Here is an 18213-nt window from a genome sequence, read left to right on the forward strand (position 1 = left end):
GGGTGGGCAGTGTGTGGTGCCTCATAAACTGAGTGACTATCCAAGGTGGAGTGTCCTGGATTACGAGGGAAACTTGAGGACACCATGGGCTAACGAGGGCCCTGCTATGCCAGGACAGGCTGTGAGGAGCCAGCAGGTAAACATGACCAGTGCAGAGTCACTCTGTGTCCCCAGGGCACCAGAGTCCCCTTACTCTTACAAAGCAGCACTGTCAGCTTGGGGCCCTGCAGGGAGCACTGGGAGGGAGACAGGAACAGCTCGGCAGACCAGCACACACATGGTCATATGGGGTAAGTATCTCTGGGGAGCAGGGATGTTGCTGGAGAAGAGCAAGGGAGCGTTTCTGTACCTGCAGGGATGAATCCATGAAAAAGAGTAAACTCTTTCTGCAGGCACCAGGTCAGAGTCAGCTGCTCTGTCACCTGGCCAGGACTCTTGTGCTGGCCTGGGCACAAGTGTTGACACTGAGGGCTCACAGTCAGTCTGTTATGCCTGGATCCAGGAACTCCTGGGCCTAAGACCAGGAGTCCTGCAGTTTCAATGACCTCCATTTCCTCATGCCAGTGTGAGTCTTCATCCTTGGGGTTGATGAGGAGTCTGAGACCACTCTCTGCCCCCCAGCAGCTGCTGTGCCCTTCAGAGGGCCTGGGGCTGTGGGGTGAGTGCCCAGAGCGCTGCAGTACCCTGCAGCACAGACTGGGTTTCTCTGGGGGGCTAAGCTGGGGAGTGGGCAAGGGAGATGGGAAGAGCTGGGGATGTGCTGGGCTGGGCTGGAAAGTGCCTGGGAGAGGACACCACCAATGTTAGCTGAGCTGTGTGACCATGCAGGGAGAGGACACGCTGCAGTGGGTGTGTGGTGCAGACGCAGGTATCATGGAAGGCAGCCGAACCATTCAGGTGCAGGAGAGAGGAGGCCATTCTGTGCCTTTGGTGGCATAGGCGTAATGACAAGGTGCGCCAGGGCCTTCATCACCTCACCAGCCCCTCCCATCAGCCATTTCCAGCACTGCCCACTCACCTCAGTTATGGTTGGTTTAGCTCTGCACTCATCTCTTTCCTCCTGCCGGTCTCAGTGCCTGTGTCAGGGGAAGAGCCAGCCCTGCCCAGGGCTCTCTTCTTGCCCAGACCTTGGTAGACCCCAGACCAGGGCTGCCTGGGAACCCTTGTGTGGGACACAGCTGAGGCTTGTCTAGGCCCAGGCTCTGTGGGGGCTGTAAAAGCAGGACAGCTGGTGGGGATGGATGCTGAGGTCTGCAATGGGGGCTCTGGTGGGAGATGTTTCCCCATCTCAAACACACCCTGTCCTGGGCAGTGTCTGATGAGGGGGCTGTGGGGGCATGAGTTGGGCAGTGGGGCTGCACTGGTGCAGGGATGGGTCACAGGTGGGGGCCACAACACAATGATCAGGAGGTGGAAGCAAGGACAGGCTATGAAGGAGGAATTTAGACATATGACCTGAGCTGAGGGCATGTGTTTAGGAAAGCCAAAGCTCCCCTGGAGCTGAGGGGGCCTGCAGGCAACATCAAGGGCAAAATGAACATTTTCAGTCACTGCATTTGCAGTAAAAGTCTGAACAAGGCCCATGCGAGTTGCTGCTGAATGGGGAGGGGATTTCACAGCAACAGAGACAGATGGGGATGAGTGACTCAATGGTGCCTTTGCTTTAGTCTTTCCTGAAAAGGTCTCCCAGGCCTCTGCTCAGTGAAAGAGCTCCTACTGACAGGCTTCTTCAGGCTGCAGAAGGCATGGCTGAGAGGCACCGCACATCCAGGTGGGCCTCCCCTTTTTCACCATGAGTCTAGCCAAGCATTGGAACAAGCACTGGTTCCCCTGAGAGATTGTGAAGTCCTCCATCCTTGCAGGTTTTCAAGATCCAGATGGACCTAAGAAGCCAAGTCTCACCATGCACCTGAGTCTGCTTTGACTGCAAGGGGAGCCTGGGAGGCAGTACCTCAGACAGCCCTACATTACCCCTGCAGCTCACTGCATTCAGCTTTAACACCCCAAAGGACATGGTCTGGACCCTGAGGCTCCTACTTGACGATATTGGGAATCAGGGAAGCTGAATGCAACCTGTGACTTAAATACACTCCTGGCATTTGTAGACAGCAAGGAGTTTCTCCTTCTGGTGCATTCCCATGCCATGTGAACTCCACCTGGGATTTGTCTCTTCTTGTATTAGACAACCGCTCTTTGGGTGTCTGTCCACTCTTGCTGGTACAGTCTCCTCCTGCAGTTGACAGCGGGTCTTCAACCTCCTCCACTGTAATTCATCCTCACAAAAATTTAAAGCACTTGGTTCCTTCATTGTCTTGGCCTCCAGGCACCTGCTCAGCCCTCACACAGCTTGGGTATTGGCTCACTCCTGGGCACTTCTTTCCAGGTGAGCCCCCTCCAACTTGCAGTCCCAGCTGTGGTTCTGAGGGGAGATGCTGCTTGGTGTCAGGTCTTCTCCAGAGCAGACAGGGCTGAACAGGGTGTCCATGAGCGGGGCCTGCCCTCCTGCCTGATGCAGCTGGTCGGGGGGCTGGAACAGAGGTGCCCTCAGAGCCAGTACCCAGACAGGGACCTTTCCCCTGCCTCACGCCTCCTTTTTTGGACACAAGCAGGTGATGACTGACTAAGACTGCGCTCTGATACTCATGAACAAGGCAGAACTGGATGAGGATGTGAATGCTGAGGGCAGCCGTGGCTGCAGTGACCATGGCAGAGGAAAAAGACAAACAGCAGAATGACAGCCTTGGCCTGCAGCACAGCACATTTCACACAGTTCAGCATCTGCTTGACAGGATCCTGGATATCCATGGACCCCTCTTAGATCTTCAGGGACAACAACATCAAAGCCCAGCAACACCTCAGTCTGATGTTCTGGGAGTTGAGCAGGGCCTAGCTGGAGGCTGGTGTGGATGGACAGGGATCTTCTAGTTGAAGCGTTCACACACCAGAAGGCATTGCACAGGGATGGAAGAGGGAACAGTTTGTCCAGGAGGGAGATACAGACATGGCCTTGGGGTACAGGTGTGGAGGCAGGAAAACCCAAGTTCATCTGAAGATGAAACCTGGAAAAGGCTGAGGAACTCATTGTTTTCCCATCCTCTTCTGGTAAGATCTGCCTCCAGACCTCCCTGGTCCTTGAGTCTCCGACAAACATCTGTGCAGGCAGGGCTGCACCTATGGCAGAGGAAGGTGTGTCTGGGGTGCACTTGCACCACTTGGCCACACACAGGACTACGGGACCAGAGGGGATGTCCCCAGGGGTGCTGGGAGAGCTGGCTGAGTTCATTACAAGGCTGTTCCTGGTCACCTTTGAAATGTCATGGCATACAGGGCGGGAAATGACAGATATTGCACCCATTTTGAAGCAGAGCAACAAGGAGCATCCATGGAACTACAGGCTAGTCAGTCACATCTCAATACCCAGGGAGGTGATGGAGAAAATTCATTTGAGTAATTCCTTTGCCCACATCCATCAGCTGTTCCTCTCTGAGATGCCCTGGGGTAGCTGAAGTACCCACAGGGTGCTTGGAAGGGTGACCCAGGACCTATGGGAAACCTTCTGGAGAATTCCCTGGTCACCATGAAAAGAATCTCCAGACACCTCAGTGAAGACAACTCCTTTGTCTCCATTGACTAGGAAGGGAATTCTAGACAACTAGATTTGACATAGACATCTGCAGGGAGGTGTCTGATGTTGGGGGAGACCAGTGTCCTCGCTTTCTTCACCTAAAAAATGAGTCACTCTTCATTTACCCTGGAGGCAATAAAAAGGGAGTGTTCATGGATGATCCATAGACCCTTTGAGTAGACACTGTAACACAGATGTATTGAGACAAGGGCAAATCTCTCCAACCAAACCCAGGGTGTTTCACTGCAGGTGGTCACGCAGCTTCCCTGTATCAGGTGAGAGAGCCTGCCACCTTAGTGGTGATTTTCTTTGTGCAAGGGGTGAGGACTGTCAACGATGCTGCTGGATGGGGAGGGGTTTTACTGTGCTGGGATCTCTGTAAGACATAGAAATATCTTTGTTTTATGCTGCAGGCCTGAGTATGATAGAAATGTTTAGAAAATATCAATAAAAAAGAAACAAAGAAGAAAAGAAAGACAAAAAGCAGAAAAAATATTTGAATACAATATTCAGCTTTTTAAAATTCTCTGTGCTCATTTCCTCCTCGTTTAGTTTTGCTTTGTTTTGATATACCAGTCTTTGGAGGAGTTCATGATCATTTTATTAATTACGATTTTGAAAGACAAAAATATTTCCAGAACTGTGGTAGGATGTAGCTATAGGGAAACATATGCCCTAAGTCACAGGGAAAGAGACGCCTGGTGGCAGTGCAGGTGTCCTGGGCCCCTCTGCCTGGCCTCTACAGCAGCTCCCGAGGGGCTCTGTTCTCCTGCAGGAGACCTCCTGGCCTGTGTGACAGTGGCCAGTCCCAGGGAAATACGTCAGATACACCGGGGTGTCTGCAGGGGGCACTCGATGTCCATGGTCAGACAGCTGAGCTCTGCCTGGAAAGGGCAAGAACTGCCTGAGACTTTTAAAAAACACCTGAGCACCTTCTCCTCAGCTGAGATGACTGAAAATTTTGAATAAAGTGATGATGTTTTTCCACCATGACCAAATGGGAATTTCTCGGAAGTGTATTAACTGAAACTGAAGCTCTGAGCTTCAGGGAGTTAGAAGCCTGCCCTTGTCTCTCAGCAGTCTAATTCTCTCTTCAGGCACCTCCTTCATTGTGTTCATGTTTCTCCTTTCCCATCGATCTGTCTGAAACATTGCTAGTGAGGTTCTTCCCTGGGGACTGTGAACCTCAGTGGAGGCAGCTTCCCCTCAGCACACAGTTGAACACTGGGGGTTGTTGTTTGATAAACTTTCCCATGTTTTCCTTCTGTTTATTTGCAGTGAAGAGAAATTCTGTTGTCCCTGTGTGCAGCCAGGTCTGTGAGGGAAGGCAGTGGGAGCTGGTGCAGAGGAGCTGTAACCTCCAGCTGCAGCTGGGGTGGAGAAGTCTGATGTCAGGAGAAGTGCTGCAAGTCCCAGGGGGCTGATGGGAGAAATTCCCAGGCTGGGGAGTTGTCACGGTCGACTTGGTGGACTCGTGATGGTTCGTTTGCTACGATCTCAAATTAAGGCGACCAACACCAAAGGTGATTGTATCAATCAAACAGTGCAACTTTACTGTGTTGCCCGTGAAGCGGTACACGATAGTTAGAGATGGGTGAAAGAAAGGAGAAAAGTAAAGTTAAGTTTAGAGAGAGGAGAAAGAGAGGTTATAGATACCACCGCTGATCTCAAGATGTCCTAACAATCCCGAGTCCAGCTAATGCTGCGATGTCGATGGTCGTGATCCTTGGTGGGGAAGCTTCCAATTTTTGTTGCCAAGAAATCATCTTTTATGCTTAGTAACACACCTTGCTCCACCTCTGCCTCAGGGGTCTCCGCCCTTCTCAGAATTCAATTATCATATCTCTGCCCTTCTTGAGCGAGGCTATCACGCATGCGCAGGGGGGAGTGTCCGAGGCATGGTCAGTCTTAGAGGCGGGTAACCTTCAAGCAGGAGGTGTGTTTTGGTATTATAATGAAGCAAAGTTCGTCTAAAGTTCATGATTTCTTCATCGATGTTATGGCAAAAGTTGCGATCCATCTTTTTTGACAGTGGCTATGAGATTAACTCTAACAGCTCCGGCTAGGCCCAGGTTCTGAACAGTAGCACAGCACTCTTTGTACTGCACAGCTCAGGCACCGAAGAACAGCACAACACTGCCTGCACCACACGGGTCAGTGTTCAGGAGAACAGCACAGCACTGGTTGTGCCACACAGTTCTGCATTCAGGAGCCTTTGCACCACATTCTACTCGGGATCTGCAACTGTGTTCCAAACAGGCCGTTGTCGGGTACCTCACTGTCCATGTCCCGATGACAATGTTGATACAATGCTGATCTTCTGACTGACTCTTACAACTGGGATGAGTAATTTTGCAGTGAACATCTTGTCCCCAAATTGCTGGGGCCAGCTGCTGGCCAATCAGGATCCTGTAATAAGAGTGGCCTCAAAATCAACATCACACTTTCTGGTGCCTTTCCCCATCTCTCCCCATCCACTCCCTTGACTTTATCTCTGCTGGACCCCACGTTCAACAGCCAAACCCAGCCCCTTCACTGGCCTTTCCCTTTCCCCTGCCCCACGGGTTGGCAGAGCCAGGGTGGGACGTGTCGCGTTCTGGCTTTGCAGTGCTCATGCAGAATTATTGCAACAAAGTCAGTGCTGAGATCAGACTCAGTGCTGTGGAGCAGACCCCAGCAAGAAATAGCACTATTCAACAGTAGATCTGCAGGGGTGGCAATCATGTTGGTTTTGCAAGGGGCGCTTCTGTCCATTTACTCAAAGGATCTGCTACTACCAAGATGCACTTGGTGTTTCGAGCTGTTACTGGCAGAGGTCCCACGAAATCAATTGGCAGTTGTCCCTGGGGGCCTCCACTCTGTTGTTGCTGGGCTGGGGCTTTTACTCCAGTGTAATCTGCACTGGTCACGGCACAAGACAGACAGCTCCTACCCCAGAGATCTTCTTCGTGTTAGGGCCGCACTCATTGTCCTTCACTCTGCTTAGGGTGTTTGCCTCAGCTCATGGATGAGCTTGATGAGATTCTCCTTGAATATTCTGAGGCACAATCCAATGCTTATTGCCTTCTGCATCTACAGCATAAGAAATATTCCCTTCCCTTACATTGCAGATTGACGTGATGGGTCTTTTCACATGACTCCCTTGAATTTCCCTGGTTGGAAGGTGACCTTTTCCCAACTTGGGTCAAGTTGATGGGATCTGTCACAGGCACTTGACGTTGCTTGGTCTGCAGTTATTCAGCCTGAGTTTACCCAGATCACCCAAGAGTATTCATGGATGCTCTTGTGCCTGCTAATAACAGGGCCAAGATTCTCGGGTTCCCAATGGCCACTTCAGCTTTGGGTCATCCCTAAGATACTGCACAGACATGTGCACTAAAAAGAAACAGCTCTGTGCATAATTTTTATTAATTTTTCAGTTCTTGAAGGTAGTGATATTTCCAGAGTGTATCTTAAAATGGAAGATTTACATATTAAATTATTTTTTAAATTTTGTATTTTCCATTTTCTCCATTTCTCATCTAACAGATCAAGAAATATCTACATTCTCCAATTTATACTGACCTCACGGGTGCCCTGATGGAGTCTGAAAAGTCATGCAGGAAAAGCAAGCTCAGTGAGGTCACACACTCTGTAGCCAACCTTTGTCACTATGTCCCCACCACTGAGGTGCCTCTTTTCAGCCCCCTGGGCTTTTTCAGATCCAGTCTTTCTGTGTGTAGCTGAAGGTTGCAGCTCTTTTTCCCCCAGTTACCTCCTTTTCCGTTTGGGCAACGGGCTGCACACACACTCATAGGAAGTTGTTTCTTAATTGCCAACAAAGAACAACAAAAGAAACCATAGTTCAACAGAAAAAAAAAAAAGGAAAAGTCTTTTCCACCTCCCCTTTCCACAGTGGGTGACTGTATGGGGTGTATGTGATAAGAGGTTGGTAGCTGGAGGGGCAGCAAGGGTGGATCTGTGGGACAAGGCCAGGGATTGCCCTGTGCCAGACAGATCTGTTTCCAGCTCCACAGTGGTCTCAGTGCAGGACAGATAAGCCCGTTAGCAAAACTAGTAATTTCTCTGTGAAAACATATTCTGGAAAAGGCAGAAAACACTGGACCAGTTGAGCTGGAGGGAACAAACATATTATGAAATGATGGAGGGAACACCACAGTTGGACAAAGAGGAGGAGGTGTTCCATGGTGGAGCAGATCTTCCCTGCAGCCCATGGAGGATTAGTGCCAGAGCAGAGAAAAACTGTTATGTACTGGTTATGACCACCAATCCCAAATGCCCCTTCACTGCTCAGGATGGGGGAGAGGAGCCTGGAGTGAAGGAGGGAAGCTGAGCCTGGGACAGAGAAGAGAAAGGGTGTTGTTTTAATGTTTGTATTTTTCCCCCATTACCTGAATTCATAATTAAATATCTGTTTTAACTGACAATAAATTGAACTACTTTCCACCAAGACAAATCGTGCCCACAGTGAGAACTGGGAAGTGATCTCACTGTCCTTGTCCCCTCCACACAGGAGCTTTCTCATTCCTATTTTTCCTATTTTCTCCCCCATTCCGCTGGGGTGGGAGAGGGAGTGAGCGAGCAGCTGGGTGGCAGTTTGGTGATTAGCCATGGTTAACACACCACAGCAATAAGATGCATCAGATGGTGGATGAGGGCAGAGCAGGGAAGGTGTTTCACCTCCGTATTAACAATTCTTTTCACGCTGCATCCCGTCACATTCTGATAGGCGTGAGTGAGGTGGACTGGAAACAGGGTGAATGGCCGGATCCAGAAGGCCATGGCCAAGAGCACAAAGTCCCCTTGGGAGCAGGGCACCAGTGGTGAACCCCAGTGGCCAATACTGAGTCCAGTCCTGTTTAACAGGTGGGTTTGCAAATGGGAATGGGAAGGGATGGGATGCAGATGGGAAGCTCGAGGGATCTCGTGACTTCAGGGTGTGACTCTCTGTGAGTGAATATGGACAGAGTCTGGGGCAGGGGGTGCTTTAGGGGTTCTTGGGATCTCTGCTTGACAAAAAATGTGTTTTCCTTTGGTCTAAAGCCATCTCCACTGTGGAAAGCGGCCTTCAGAGGAGGTAAGGTGGACTTAATATACAGCAGAGGAGTGTATTTTATTTTTTATTGAACCATGCCTTCTGTTGATTTAGCTTTTTTGCAATTAAACGTTCTCTGTGTCCATATGCAGGTCATTTTCTAAGCACAGCAGGTGGGAGTTCGTGTCAAAGGGCTGAAAGATGCAGCTACAGCCTGTCGTGGAGAAAGCTCAGTTTCTAACAAAGGTGCTAGAAGTCTCAGGTGGCTGATAAGAGAAATGTGGAGTTGGAGGTAGGGACAAAGATTGCCCACGGAGTGTCCCACATAGAGGGTCTTGGCTTCCTGACATGTTCAGCCTCTATCAGGAAATGCTCAGGATCAATATCCATTGGAGTTTGCTGATGTCACTTAATGTGTGAGCAGAAAAACAAGGAGTAGTTTAAAAAGAAGAAATTGATTCTTATTGACATGTAGGACTGAAAGCTTTTCACTTTGACTGCACGCCTGAAACCTCTCAAATTAACCACTTCAGAAGTGAGGAATTAAGTTCTTCCCAGAGACTTGGCTTGTCAGGGGGATTTGCGTTTTAATGAGCCCTCTGGTGCCAAGTTCCTGAACTGCAGGTCCAGAAAAGGGATTGAAGTGGCTTCTGGAGAAGGGAAAGTCAGCAGCAAACCTCGAAGTTTCTGAGGGTGTTAGTGATCCCCAGTGAGGGCTATCACTGAAGAGACCAGGGAGGGAATGAGGAGACAAGGTTCCTGTCCCTGGGGGCTGGGGAAGCAGGAATTCAGAGGCACTGCTTACGGGTTGAAAATCAAATATTCAGGGAACTGTGAAAGGCCTTGATGGGTTTCATTAACAGGATGTTCAAGCCCTGATGCCCATTCCCTGGGTACGGGGATCCTTTCTCTCCTGGGATGCTCAGGGCTCTTCCTGGGGTCAGTGAGATGCAGGGGGGTGTGATGCTGATGCAGGACAGTGGTAGGACTCCCCCCAGGCTCTGTGAAGGATGGGGGAGGAGGTAACAGAGTACTGTGGCTGTAGGAACTGGTGTGCTCTCAGGGTCCTCAATGGAGGAGACAGCAGCCATGGCCAGAAGACAAGGATTTCAGCTCTGTTGCGGGGTCCCAGCTTCAACCACGGGGCCATCCTCACCACAGGCTGTCCCACACTTTCCTATGCTTGTGCCTGTTTCTTTGCAGATTTTGACCACCACCCCTGCTTCCCCACCTCACTCTGACCTTATGCTCTGACCTCAGACCTCCCAATATGTACTGTTGACTCTCTGTCCTCACTATTTCTTCAAACATAGAACTAACTTTCTGAGGTCTGCCAAAGGCTGTGAGATCCCCGTAACCTATGCAGCTTCTTCTAAAGCCCTGTCAATTCCCAGTTATCTCCAAAGATGTCCCAACCCCCAGCTTCACTTGAATCTTATATTTAGCCCCATGTCCCAGAATTGAACTGCACATTCTCCTTCCACTGCCTCAAAATCAAAACTCAACGTATTTCACCTCTGTGTGATGCACTCCCATCCCCCATTACTCCCCATCTTCTTCCTGCCTTTTACACACACACTGCCATACACCCCCCTCTCTCTCCCTGAACTCCAATGTGTTCCACAAACCCATCTGCTTCCCCTGCAGCAATGGGACCTCAGCCCCGGAGGTTTGTGCGTCTTCCAGGCTCCTGGATGTTTCCTGAAGTCCATCCAAGTGTGGGGAGTGAAGGAAGAAATGAGAGGTGTCTCATGTCCCCATCAGCCCGAGGGCTGATAGCCAGCCATAGCATGAGGAGATGGAGGCCAGTGTCTCCTTGCATCCCCTGCTCCTGTCTCCAAGGCATCCTTATTGTCCACTCTCAGCAAGCCCCTCTGTGCCAGGCCCTCTCTCTGGAAAAGACTCCTGTCCCCCAGAGGCTCCTCAGGCTTCTTCAGCTACCCCAGAAATAGAGAAACTTTCCCCGAGCTGGTGCATTCAGAAATAGGTTTCTCTTGGTCATTTATGTCCTGCCTGAAGCACTGAGTTTCTTTTTTGCTCTTCTCCGGGGATATCCCTGCCCCCAGAGACCTTTCACCACTGAAATGGTTCCATGCTGATGTGGTCTACCCCTCCTACACCTCCCCATGCTTTCCACAGGGCCCTGAGCTGGTGATGCTGCTCTGCAGAGTGAGTGGGCTGTGGTGCCTGAAAGCCATGGGGTGACAGTCCCAGGCAAATCCCTGTGATTATTCATCATCTCTGGGGGAACTGGGCACCCACGGGGGAAGGCTCAGCTGAGGCCAATTCCCTAATACATTGCCCCATGCCCTCCTCCCATGGAGAACCCAAGCACAGCAGCTCGGCCTTGTGGGGGTAATTTCTTCAGCCTGACCTCAGCTTTGGAAGAAGAGCCCAACCTCCAGACATTGAGGAAATCCCCGTTTATTACAGAGATGCCACATGGGAGGCCAGCTGTACCATCGTGCCGGACACATGAGCACAGACCTCTGGGTCAGACAGGCTGGTTCATTCCCCTGGGGAAGTGGAGTGGGTGCAGACATGGACAAACATGGTCATCACAGAAGAAATGACCAAAGCGTGGGAGGTTCCCAAGATGGATGTGAAATCACTTCTGAAGAGACATGGGCAGGTTAATGGTGCTGAGAAACCGCGATTGAATCAGATTCTTCAATGTCCCTTTAAACTCCTGGTTCCTCATGCTGTAGATGAGGGGGTTCATTGCTGGAGGCACCACTGCATACAGAAATGACACCACCATGTCCAGGGATGGGGACGAGATTGAGGAGGGCTTCAGGTGGGCAAATGTGCCAGTGCTGATAAAGAGAGAGACCACAGCCAGGTGGGGGATGCATGTTGAAAAGGCTTTGTGCCGTCCCTGCTCAGAGGGGATCCTCAGCACGGCCCTGAAGATCTGCACATAGGACAGCACAATGAAAACAAAACACCCAAAAGCTAAAGAGGCACTAACCATGAGAAGACCAACTTCCCTGAGGTAGGAGTCTAAGCAGGAGAGCTTGAGGATGTGGGGGATTTCACAGAAGAACTGGTCCACAGCAGTGCCATAGCACAGTGGCACTGAAAATGTGTTAGCTGTGTTCAGGAGAGAAATGAGAAATCCACTGCCCCAGGCAGCTGCTGCCATGTGGACACAAGCTCTGCTGCCCAGGAGGGTCCCATAGTGCAGGGGTTTGCAGATGGCAACGTAGCGGTCATAGGACATGATGGTGAGGAGATAAAGCTCTGCCGATATCAAGAAAAGAAAGAAAAAGATCTGGGCTGCACACCCTTGGTAGGAGATGTCCCTGTTGTCCCAGAGGGAATTGGCCATAGCTTTGGGGAGAGTGGTGGAGATGGAGCCCAGGTCGAGGAGGGAGAAGTTGAGGAGGAAAAAGTACATGGGGTTGTGCAGGTGGTGGTCACAGGCGATGGCGGTGATGATGAGGGCGTTGCCCAGGAGGGCAGCCAGGTAGATGCCCAGGAAGAGCCAGAAGTGCAAAAGCTGCAGCTCCCGTCTGTCTGAAAATGCCAGGAGGAGAAATTCAGTGATGGAGCTGCTGTTGGACATTTGCTTCTTGTGGGCATGGGGCCTCTACATGGAAGAAAAGTTAATGAATGGTTAAGATTGACTTCTTTGGGTAAAATTTGCTGCATTTCTCAAGGTACCCTGACCCCTCAGATGCTCTGTCCTTCCAGAAAGACCTTCATGCAGCTCCTGCACTGGAGCTCTGGTGTTTGCTGGCTGAGGGGGCAGTGGGGAGCAAGGGATTCTGCTGTGGGCTCTGCAGGAGTCAGTCCTGCTGTGCCCCAATAGGCAGAGAGGAACCCGCAGTGATCGCTGGTTAACTCCACTCCTGAAATCCAAGAGATTTCAGCCTTGTCCCTCCCAGTGTCCTCAGCTGCAGAGCAGAGCTGTGGGGCTTTGCTCTTCTTGCTTTTGCTCCTGTTGCCCTGTCCTACCTGAGGAGTGCGTTCTGAAGGCAGACAGCCTGGACATTTCTGCTGTGCTACAAGTGCTCCATGGAGAGTCCCGGGGTGCAAACTGGCAGAGCCTTAGTGCAGAGTGAGGAGAGCCAGACTGTCCATCAGACTTTCTCTCAGCTGCTCTGGGCTTGCAACTCTGGAGGAGGGTCACAGCCAGCTGTTCCCTTGACAGGAAATTGGATGCTACTGAGAGCAGAGGAATCCAGTTGAAAACTCCCTTTCCCAGTAAAGATCTCTGAGCTTTTTGATTCCTTGAAGATGGGGTGTCCTGCAAAAGGACCCGTCTTTCTCCCCAGCCCATGGGCAGCATTGCCCAGAGACCCAGAGGCTAGAAGGGGGCTTGGGCACCTTGCTGCCATGGACACATCTGCATGGCAGGACCTGCAGGGCCAGTTGCTGAGCTGCAGCTGAAAGCCCCATCCCCAGAGAGCCTGAAAACAGTAGCAGCAGCAGCAGGGGCAGGTGGAGAACCAAGGAGCAATGCCCCAATGCTTCTGCCAAGGGAGACAAGGCCAGGGAGGGACAGATGGGCACTCGGGAGAGTCTCCTCTGATGCAGCTCTGGCTGCAGAGGAGGCAGCTCCTGACCTGGGCCAGGAGCCTGGAGGGCAGAAGTTCTGCTGGTTGGTGGAGGAGACCAGGGGGGCTTGTTAGGCAAAAAGCACCATCACTGAAGGGGTAGTAGGTAGTTGCCCAAATACCCCCCTGCCCAGCTGGTGCTGTCAGCCTGTTTCATTCCCTGCCAATGCCTCTGGTGCCTGGAGCTGTCCCTGCCTGGAGCTGTTTGTCTTTCTCCTTATCTCCTACCTGTCAGAGCTCACAGCTCCCATCCCACCCACTGTGTGCTAACCTCTTCCCTGCAGACCCCTCCTGGCAGCAGGGCTCTGCACAGGGGAATCTGTTTCAGCAAGTCCAAGAAGCAAGTCAGGAAAACAAAGACAAGATGACAGAGCTTTCTGTAGAGAAATAGATGCTTGAAGGAACTTTATCACATTCCTGAAGTACCTACTTCTCTGTCAGGGTAATGCTGTAGGACTGTCCTTGTGTTGTCTAAACCTGATAGCTGCATTACGATACCACACAACCACAGCAGGAAACTGAAAACACAGCCTTCAGAAAGCACCTTTCCTTCCAGGTAGCCCCTGCTTTCATGTGATTCTCAAAAACCTGCCTCCGCCAATGTCCTGGGGATGATCTGGAGCTGTGAGCAGCCCTGACCCATGCAGCACCCTTTCCACAGCAGAAGGACCCTGCCCTGCGAGGATCTCTCCTTCCCCCCACAGCTTCTCCCCACAGCACCGTGGGAAGCTCCCTGGCCAGGCTGAGTGCTGACCCTGGCAGGCGGCAGAGTCCCTGCACTAGCACGCAGCCCCTGGGCTGCAGGGACCCTGCTATGAAGGACAGCCCTGGGCACCCCTGGCTGCACCCGCGGCTGCACACCCCTGCAGCCGTCCCTGGGAGAAAAAGCAGCTGCCATGGCCTGTCCCTCTGACAGTGCAGCAGGGAAGACCTGCTCTGGAGCACGTCCTCCTCCTCTAGAGAGGAGGGAGATTCCTGGCGGCTGTGCCGGCTTCACCAGATCCCTCCATGACCTGCATTGCATTGCCCTGCACCCAGAGACTTACTGTGTCAAGGGCTGGGAAGATTTCTGCTCCAGTGAGCTCTCAGCATCCTCCCACTCCCGTCTGCCTTTCCCCTCTCTGTGTCCAGCTCCTCTGCAAAGAGAAGCAGGGCTGAGGGCACTGCCTGCAGGCACCAAGGGCAGACGAGGGTCCTGAGCTCCCTCCGTCCCAGGAGACCAGCCCAACTCTGCAGCAGAGGACCAGCCCAAGGCATTTTAATGACCCCTCAGGTGGATTTGGTGGTGAGTCCATGAACCTTAGACACTGAGAAGCTGCTGAAGAAACCTCTGAGGAAGTCAAATTTAGATTCAAACTCCAAAGTTTCTTGTGGCTTTAATGGGTCCCACTGAGGCACTCTGTGACAAAGCCTCCCCAGGCTCCAGTTAGAGCAGAAATGTGGAGGCAGTGATGACAGGTAGGGAAAAGCAAAGGAAAGGTGGCTCTGATGCTGAGGAAACCTGCATGTGTTTCATGAATCCAAAGGGCCAAACCCTGACCCCATTAAGCAAAGGGCCAAGCCGTGACCCCCAGGCCCTGGGAAGGGAGATCCTGTCCCTCACACATTCTTCAGGGCTCTTCCTGGGGCAGTGGGCAATGGAGATGTGCACCTGCCAGGCTCCAGAGTAGGGACAAGGGGGCAATGAGGCCCCAGTGCTGCAGAGGACTGTGCCTCCTCATAGGCATCAGTGGCAGAAACACCAGCCATGGCCAAAGTCAGGAAGAGGCTGACTTTGTTGAGGGTCTTCAGCTTTTCTACAACCCTCTGTCATCTCCACCACATGTTGTCCTATAGTGATACTGTCTCACCTTGCCCTCACCTGAGCATCTTCTTCCTTAACTGATGCTTGCTATCCTCCTTCATTCTCCCTTTAAAAAGGAGCCTTGATCTGATCCAGACTTCCTCTGGGTGATGAATTTCACTATAGCACTGCCCTTGGAGGGAATTTATTTTTCCTTTTGTCCAGTGTGTGCCTCCCCAGCTGCACTTTGTGGCATTATTTCTCTTTCTCATCGTGTATCTTACTGCAAAGAAAAGCTCCATCATCTCTGAAATCACCCTTCAGTCACTCGCAGGCAACTCCTATACCATCTGAGCCTCCACAGCGTTGTGACAAAGAACTCCAGGTCCCTCAGCCACACCACACAGCTCATGAGCACTAGGTCCTGAACCCCACCTTGGCAGACTTTCACTCAACACTCTCCAGATCCTCCCTACTTCTCCAAAATGAGGAGCCACTCCCTGGGACACACCCATGTGTGTGGGGCTGCATCAGTGCTGAGTGGAGGGGGATGATAACTCAGGTTGTGGCCCACACTTGGGGTGGCCCACACTCCTCAAATGCAGACCCGTATCAGCTGCCCTTGTTCATCATGTCCATCCTCTCCTGGGTGTAGGGCATCCCTCGTAGTGCCCAGGCCCATCTCCTCAGTCTCTGCTCAGCCAGTCAGGTCCCAGCCTGTCCTTATGTATTGGGCTCTTCACCCCCCGCCAATGTAGGCCTGGCCACTTCTCCCTGTAAAACTTCAAGTGACTTCCATTTGCCAATTCCAGAGTTTCTCAAGTTCTCCCTGGACTGAAGCTCCATTTGTTCAGCTTTTCATGCTTGTGTGCTGATGGCTCACCCTGACTGCGGTGTCTATCACCACAGAGCATCATGAGGAGTTGCAGGGCACTACAAATCCCCTCTCCTCGAGAAACTGTGGGGTACTAGGGGTCTGGTACTGATAAGGCCATGGGGCTTGACCTGGAGGGGAAGTTGCCCTGTTTGGAAGAGAGCAGTAGGAACATGTGGAGCTCTGCCGGGGATAGATGATGAGTCAGCTGAGAGCTAAAGGTTCACAGGCAACACTGTTATAAAAAGCACTAGATTTAAATGTAGTAGAAATAGAATGTTAGAAGGTTGTGTGATGTGCAACTCAATCGTAGAAACTAGATGAGCTTTAGGAACTATATTTGTTAGTTATAATATTTGCTTAGGTCTTATGTAACTATGGAAACTTGGTATGCCCCAACAATGCTGCTCGAAATCCCCCTACCTTTACCATCCTGATTTAAGGATCAAGAAATCGAATGAATAAAAGTGATTAATGATAGTGATGAAGATAGATATTGATAGTTATATATATAATCAAATCAGACTGATCAATACAGAAAAATAAAGGGTCTTTATTAAAAATTGTTAAAGTAAAAATTGTAATTTGATAATCTTCTGTATGTACTGGTTAGTGGAAAATTTAAATTATGAAATACTTGTAACATTTTAACTCAGTGGTTAAGAAGAGAAAAATAAATCTTAATGACAGGTGCTGGCTAAGGTGACCTGCAAGAAGAAAGAATTGTTCTGGACAGAACTGGTACCAGTTAAGCAAGAAGATTGGAATTAGCCAAGTAGAAATAGAGCATGTGCAAGGGTAAGGGTCAACCAGCGAACACTGTGATGAAGACTATCAGAGACCACAAGAGGACCCCTGAAGACACCTAAGAACTTTAGTGCGCATGTGAGAAGAACATTTACATATATTGATGAGTTCCAGGGAAAGTGACGAATATGTTAATTTCTCAGAATAATGTTGAGTGTGGATGACTGGCTACTATATAAGTTTTTATTTTGGGGATGGTCGGCGTGCACACTTCAGGAGGAGTTCTCCCCTGTGCATCCGGCGCCAAAATAAAGAGTGCTTGCTTTCTGAAACTCACATTGAGTCTTAGAGGGTTTTCTCATACCGGCTTTACAGCAACAACACTGTGATGGGTGGGTGTCTGCTGTGCACCCCCTGATGAGGAAGAGGAAGTAGATGAAGAAGCTTCATTCAACTGAAAGAAGTCCTGGTCCTCATGGGAGACCTGAACTATCCCAATATTTGCTGAAGGGGCAATATAGCAAAGTGAAAGCCATCCAGGAGGTTTTGGAGTTTCTTGACATCTTCCTGACAAGGGTGACTAAGGAGGCAGTGAGGGGAGGTGTCCTGCAGGAAATCATACTTAGAAACAAGGAAGAGCTGGTCAGGGATGTAACAGTCAGGGGTGAGAAAGTAGAGTTGAGGCTCCTGAGAGAAGGGAAGAAGGAAAAGAGCAGGACTTCAGGAGAGCAGGCTCTGGCCTGCTGAGGAAGCAGCTTGGAAGAATCCCATGGGATATGACACTGAAGAGAAGAGGGGAGAGCTGTTTGATGGTCAAGGGCATCTTCTTCAACCTGCAGAAAAGTCCATCCATACATATAGGAAGTCAAGCAACATGGCAGGTGGCTGGTTTGGATGAGAATGAAGGTCCTGAGAAAAATCAAGCATGAAGAAGCAGCACAGAGAAGGTTGAAGCTAGCTGCCTTCCAGCTGTCGGGTACGACTTGAAGGACTCAGACAGAACGGCCTGTACTGCTCCGTTGTTAGAGGGGGACGTACTGGAACTTGTAGGCTACAAACTTTGGAAGGCCTGATAAAGGGAAGAGAAAAGCACTGGGAAAAGTGCTGATATGGTGAAGAATTGCTAACCTGTGAGTCATGCTTGATAAACGGCCGAAGACAGTGCAGACAGCAAGGAATTTAGAGTTTTTTATAGGAGCGGCTTAGCTGCTATTAGTCCAATTGCTAAAGTTTAAGTAGCTACCAATTAGCGCGCGCTGATAAGAATTCTGAAGCATAGAAACCAATCACTTTAACACACGCATCTTCTGATTTTCTATAAAAATGAGTGTTACATGTAATAAAGTGGAGAACTTTGCTTGCATCAAGCCTGCCTCCCGTCTCTCAATCGCGGCAAATTGGTGACCCCGATGTGATCCGAGTCCGGGACGCAATCGGGTCCAGGAACCGCCTATCTGCGCGGCACACTGCGAGTCCCAAGGAACGTTGAATGAGCTGCTGAAAGGAAGCAGGAGCCGGTCGGCCTGAAATCCCTCTGGAGTAGAGAGGTAAGCTGTGGGAAACATGGGGAATCAAGCGTCTTCCCCT

General features: G+C 50.7%; 1 protein-coding gene across 1 annotated transcript; it reads right to left on the reverse strand.

Moving 5' to 3' along the window:
- Positions 1–11268: 11268 nt before the first annotated feature.
- Positions 11269–12228, reverse strand: LOC141917262 (olfactory receptor 14A16-like). The gene has a single exon (XM_074810366.1). The coding sequence runs from the start codon at positions 12226–12228 to the stop codon at positions 11269–11271; it is 960 nt and encodes a 319-aa protein (XP_074666467.1).
- Positions 12229–18213: the final 5985 nt, after the last annotated feature.

This window comes from Strix aluco, chromosome 36, assembly GCF_031877795.1.
Source record: "Strix aluco isolate bStrAlu1 chromosome 36, bStrAlu1.hap1, whole genome shotgun sequence".
Lineage (NCBI taxonomy): Eukaryota > Metazoa > Chordata > Aves > Strigiformes > Strigidae > Strix > Strix aluco.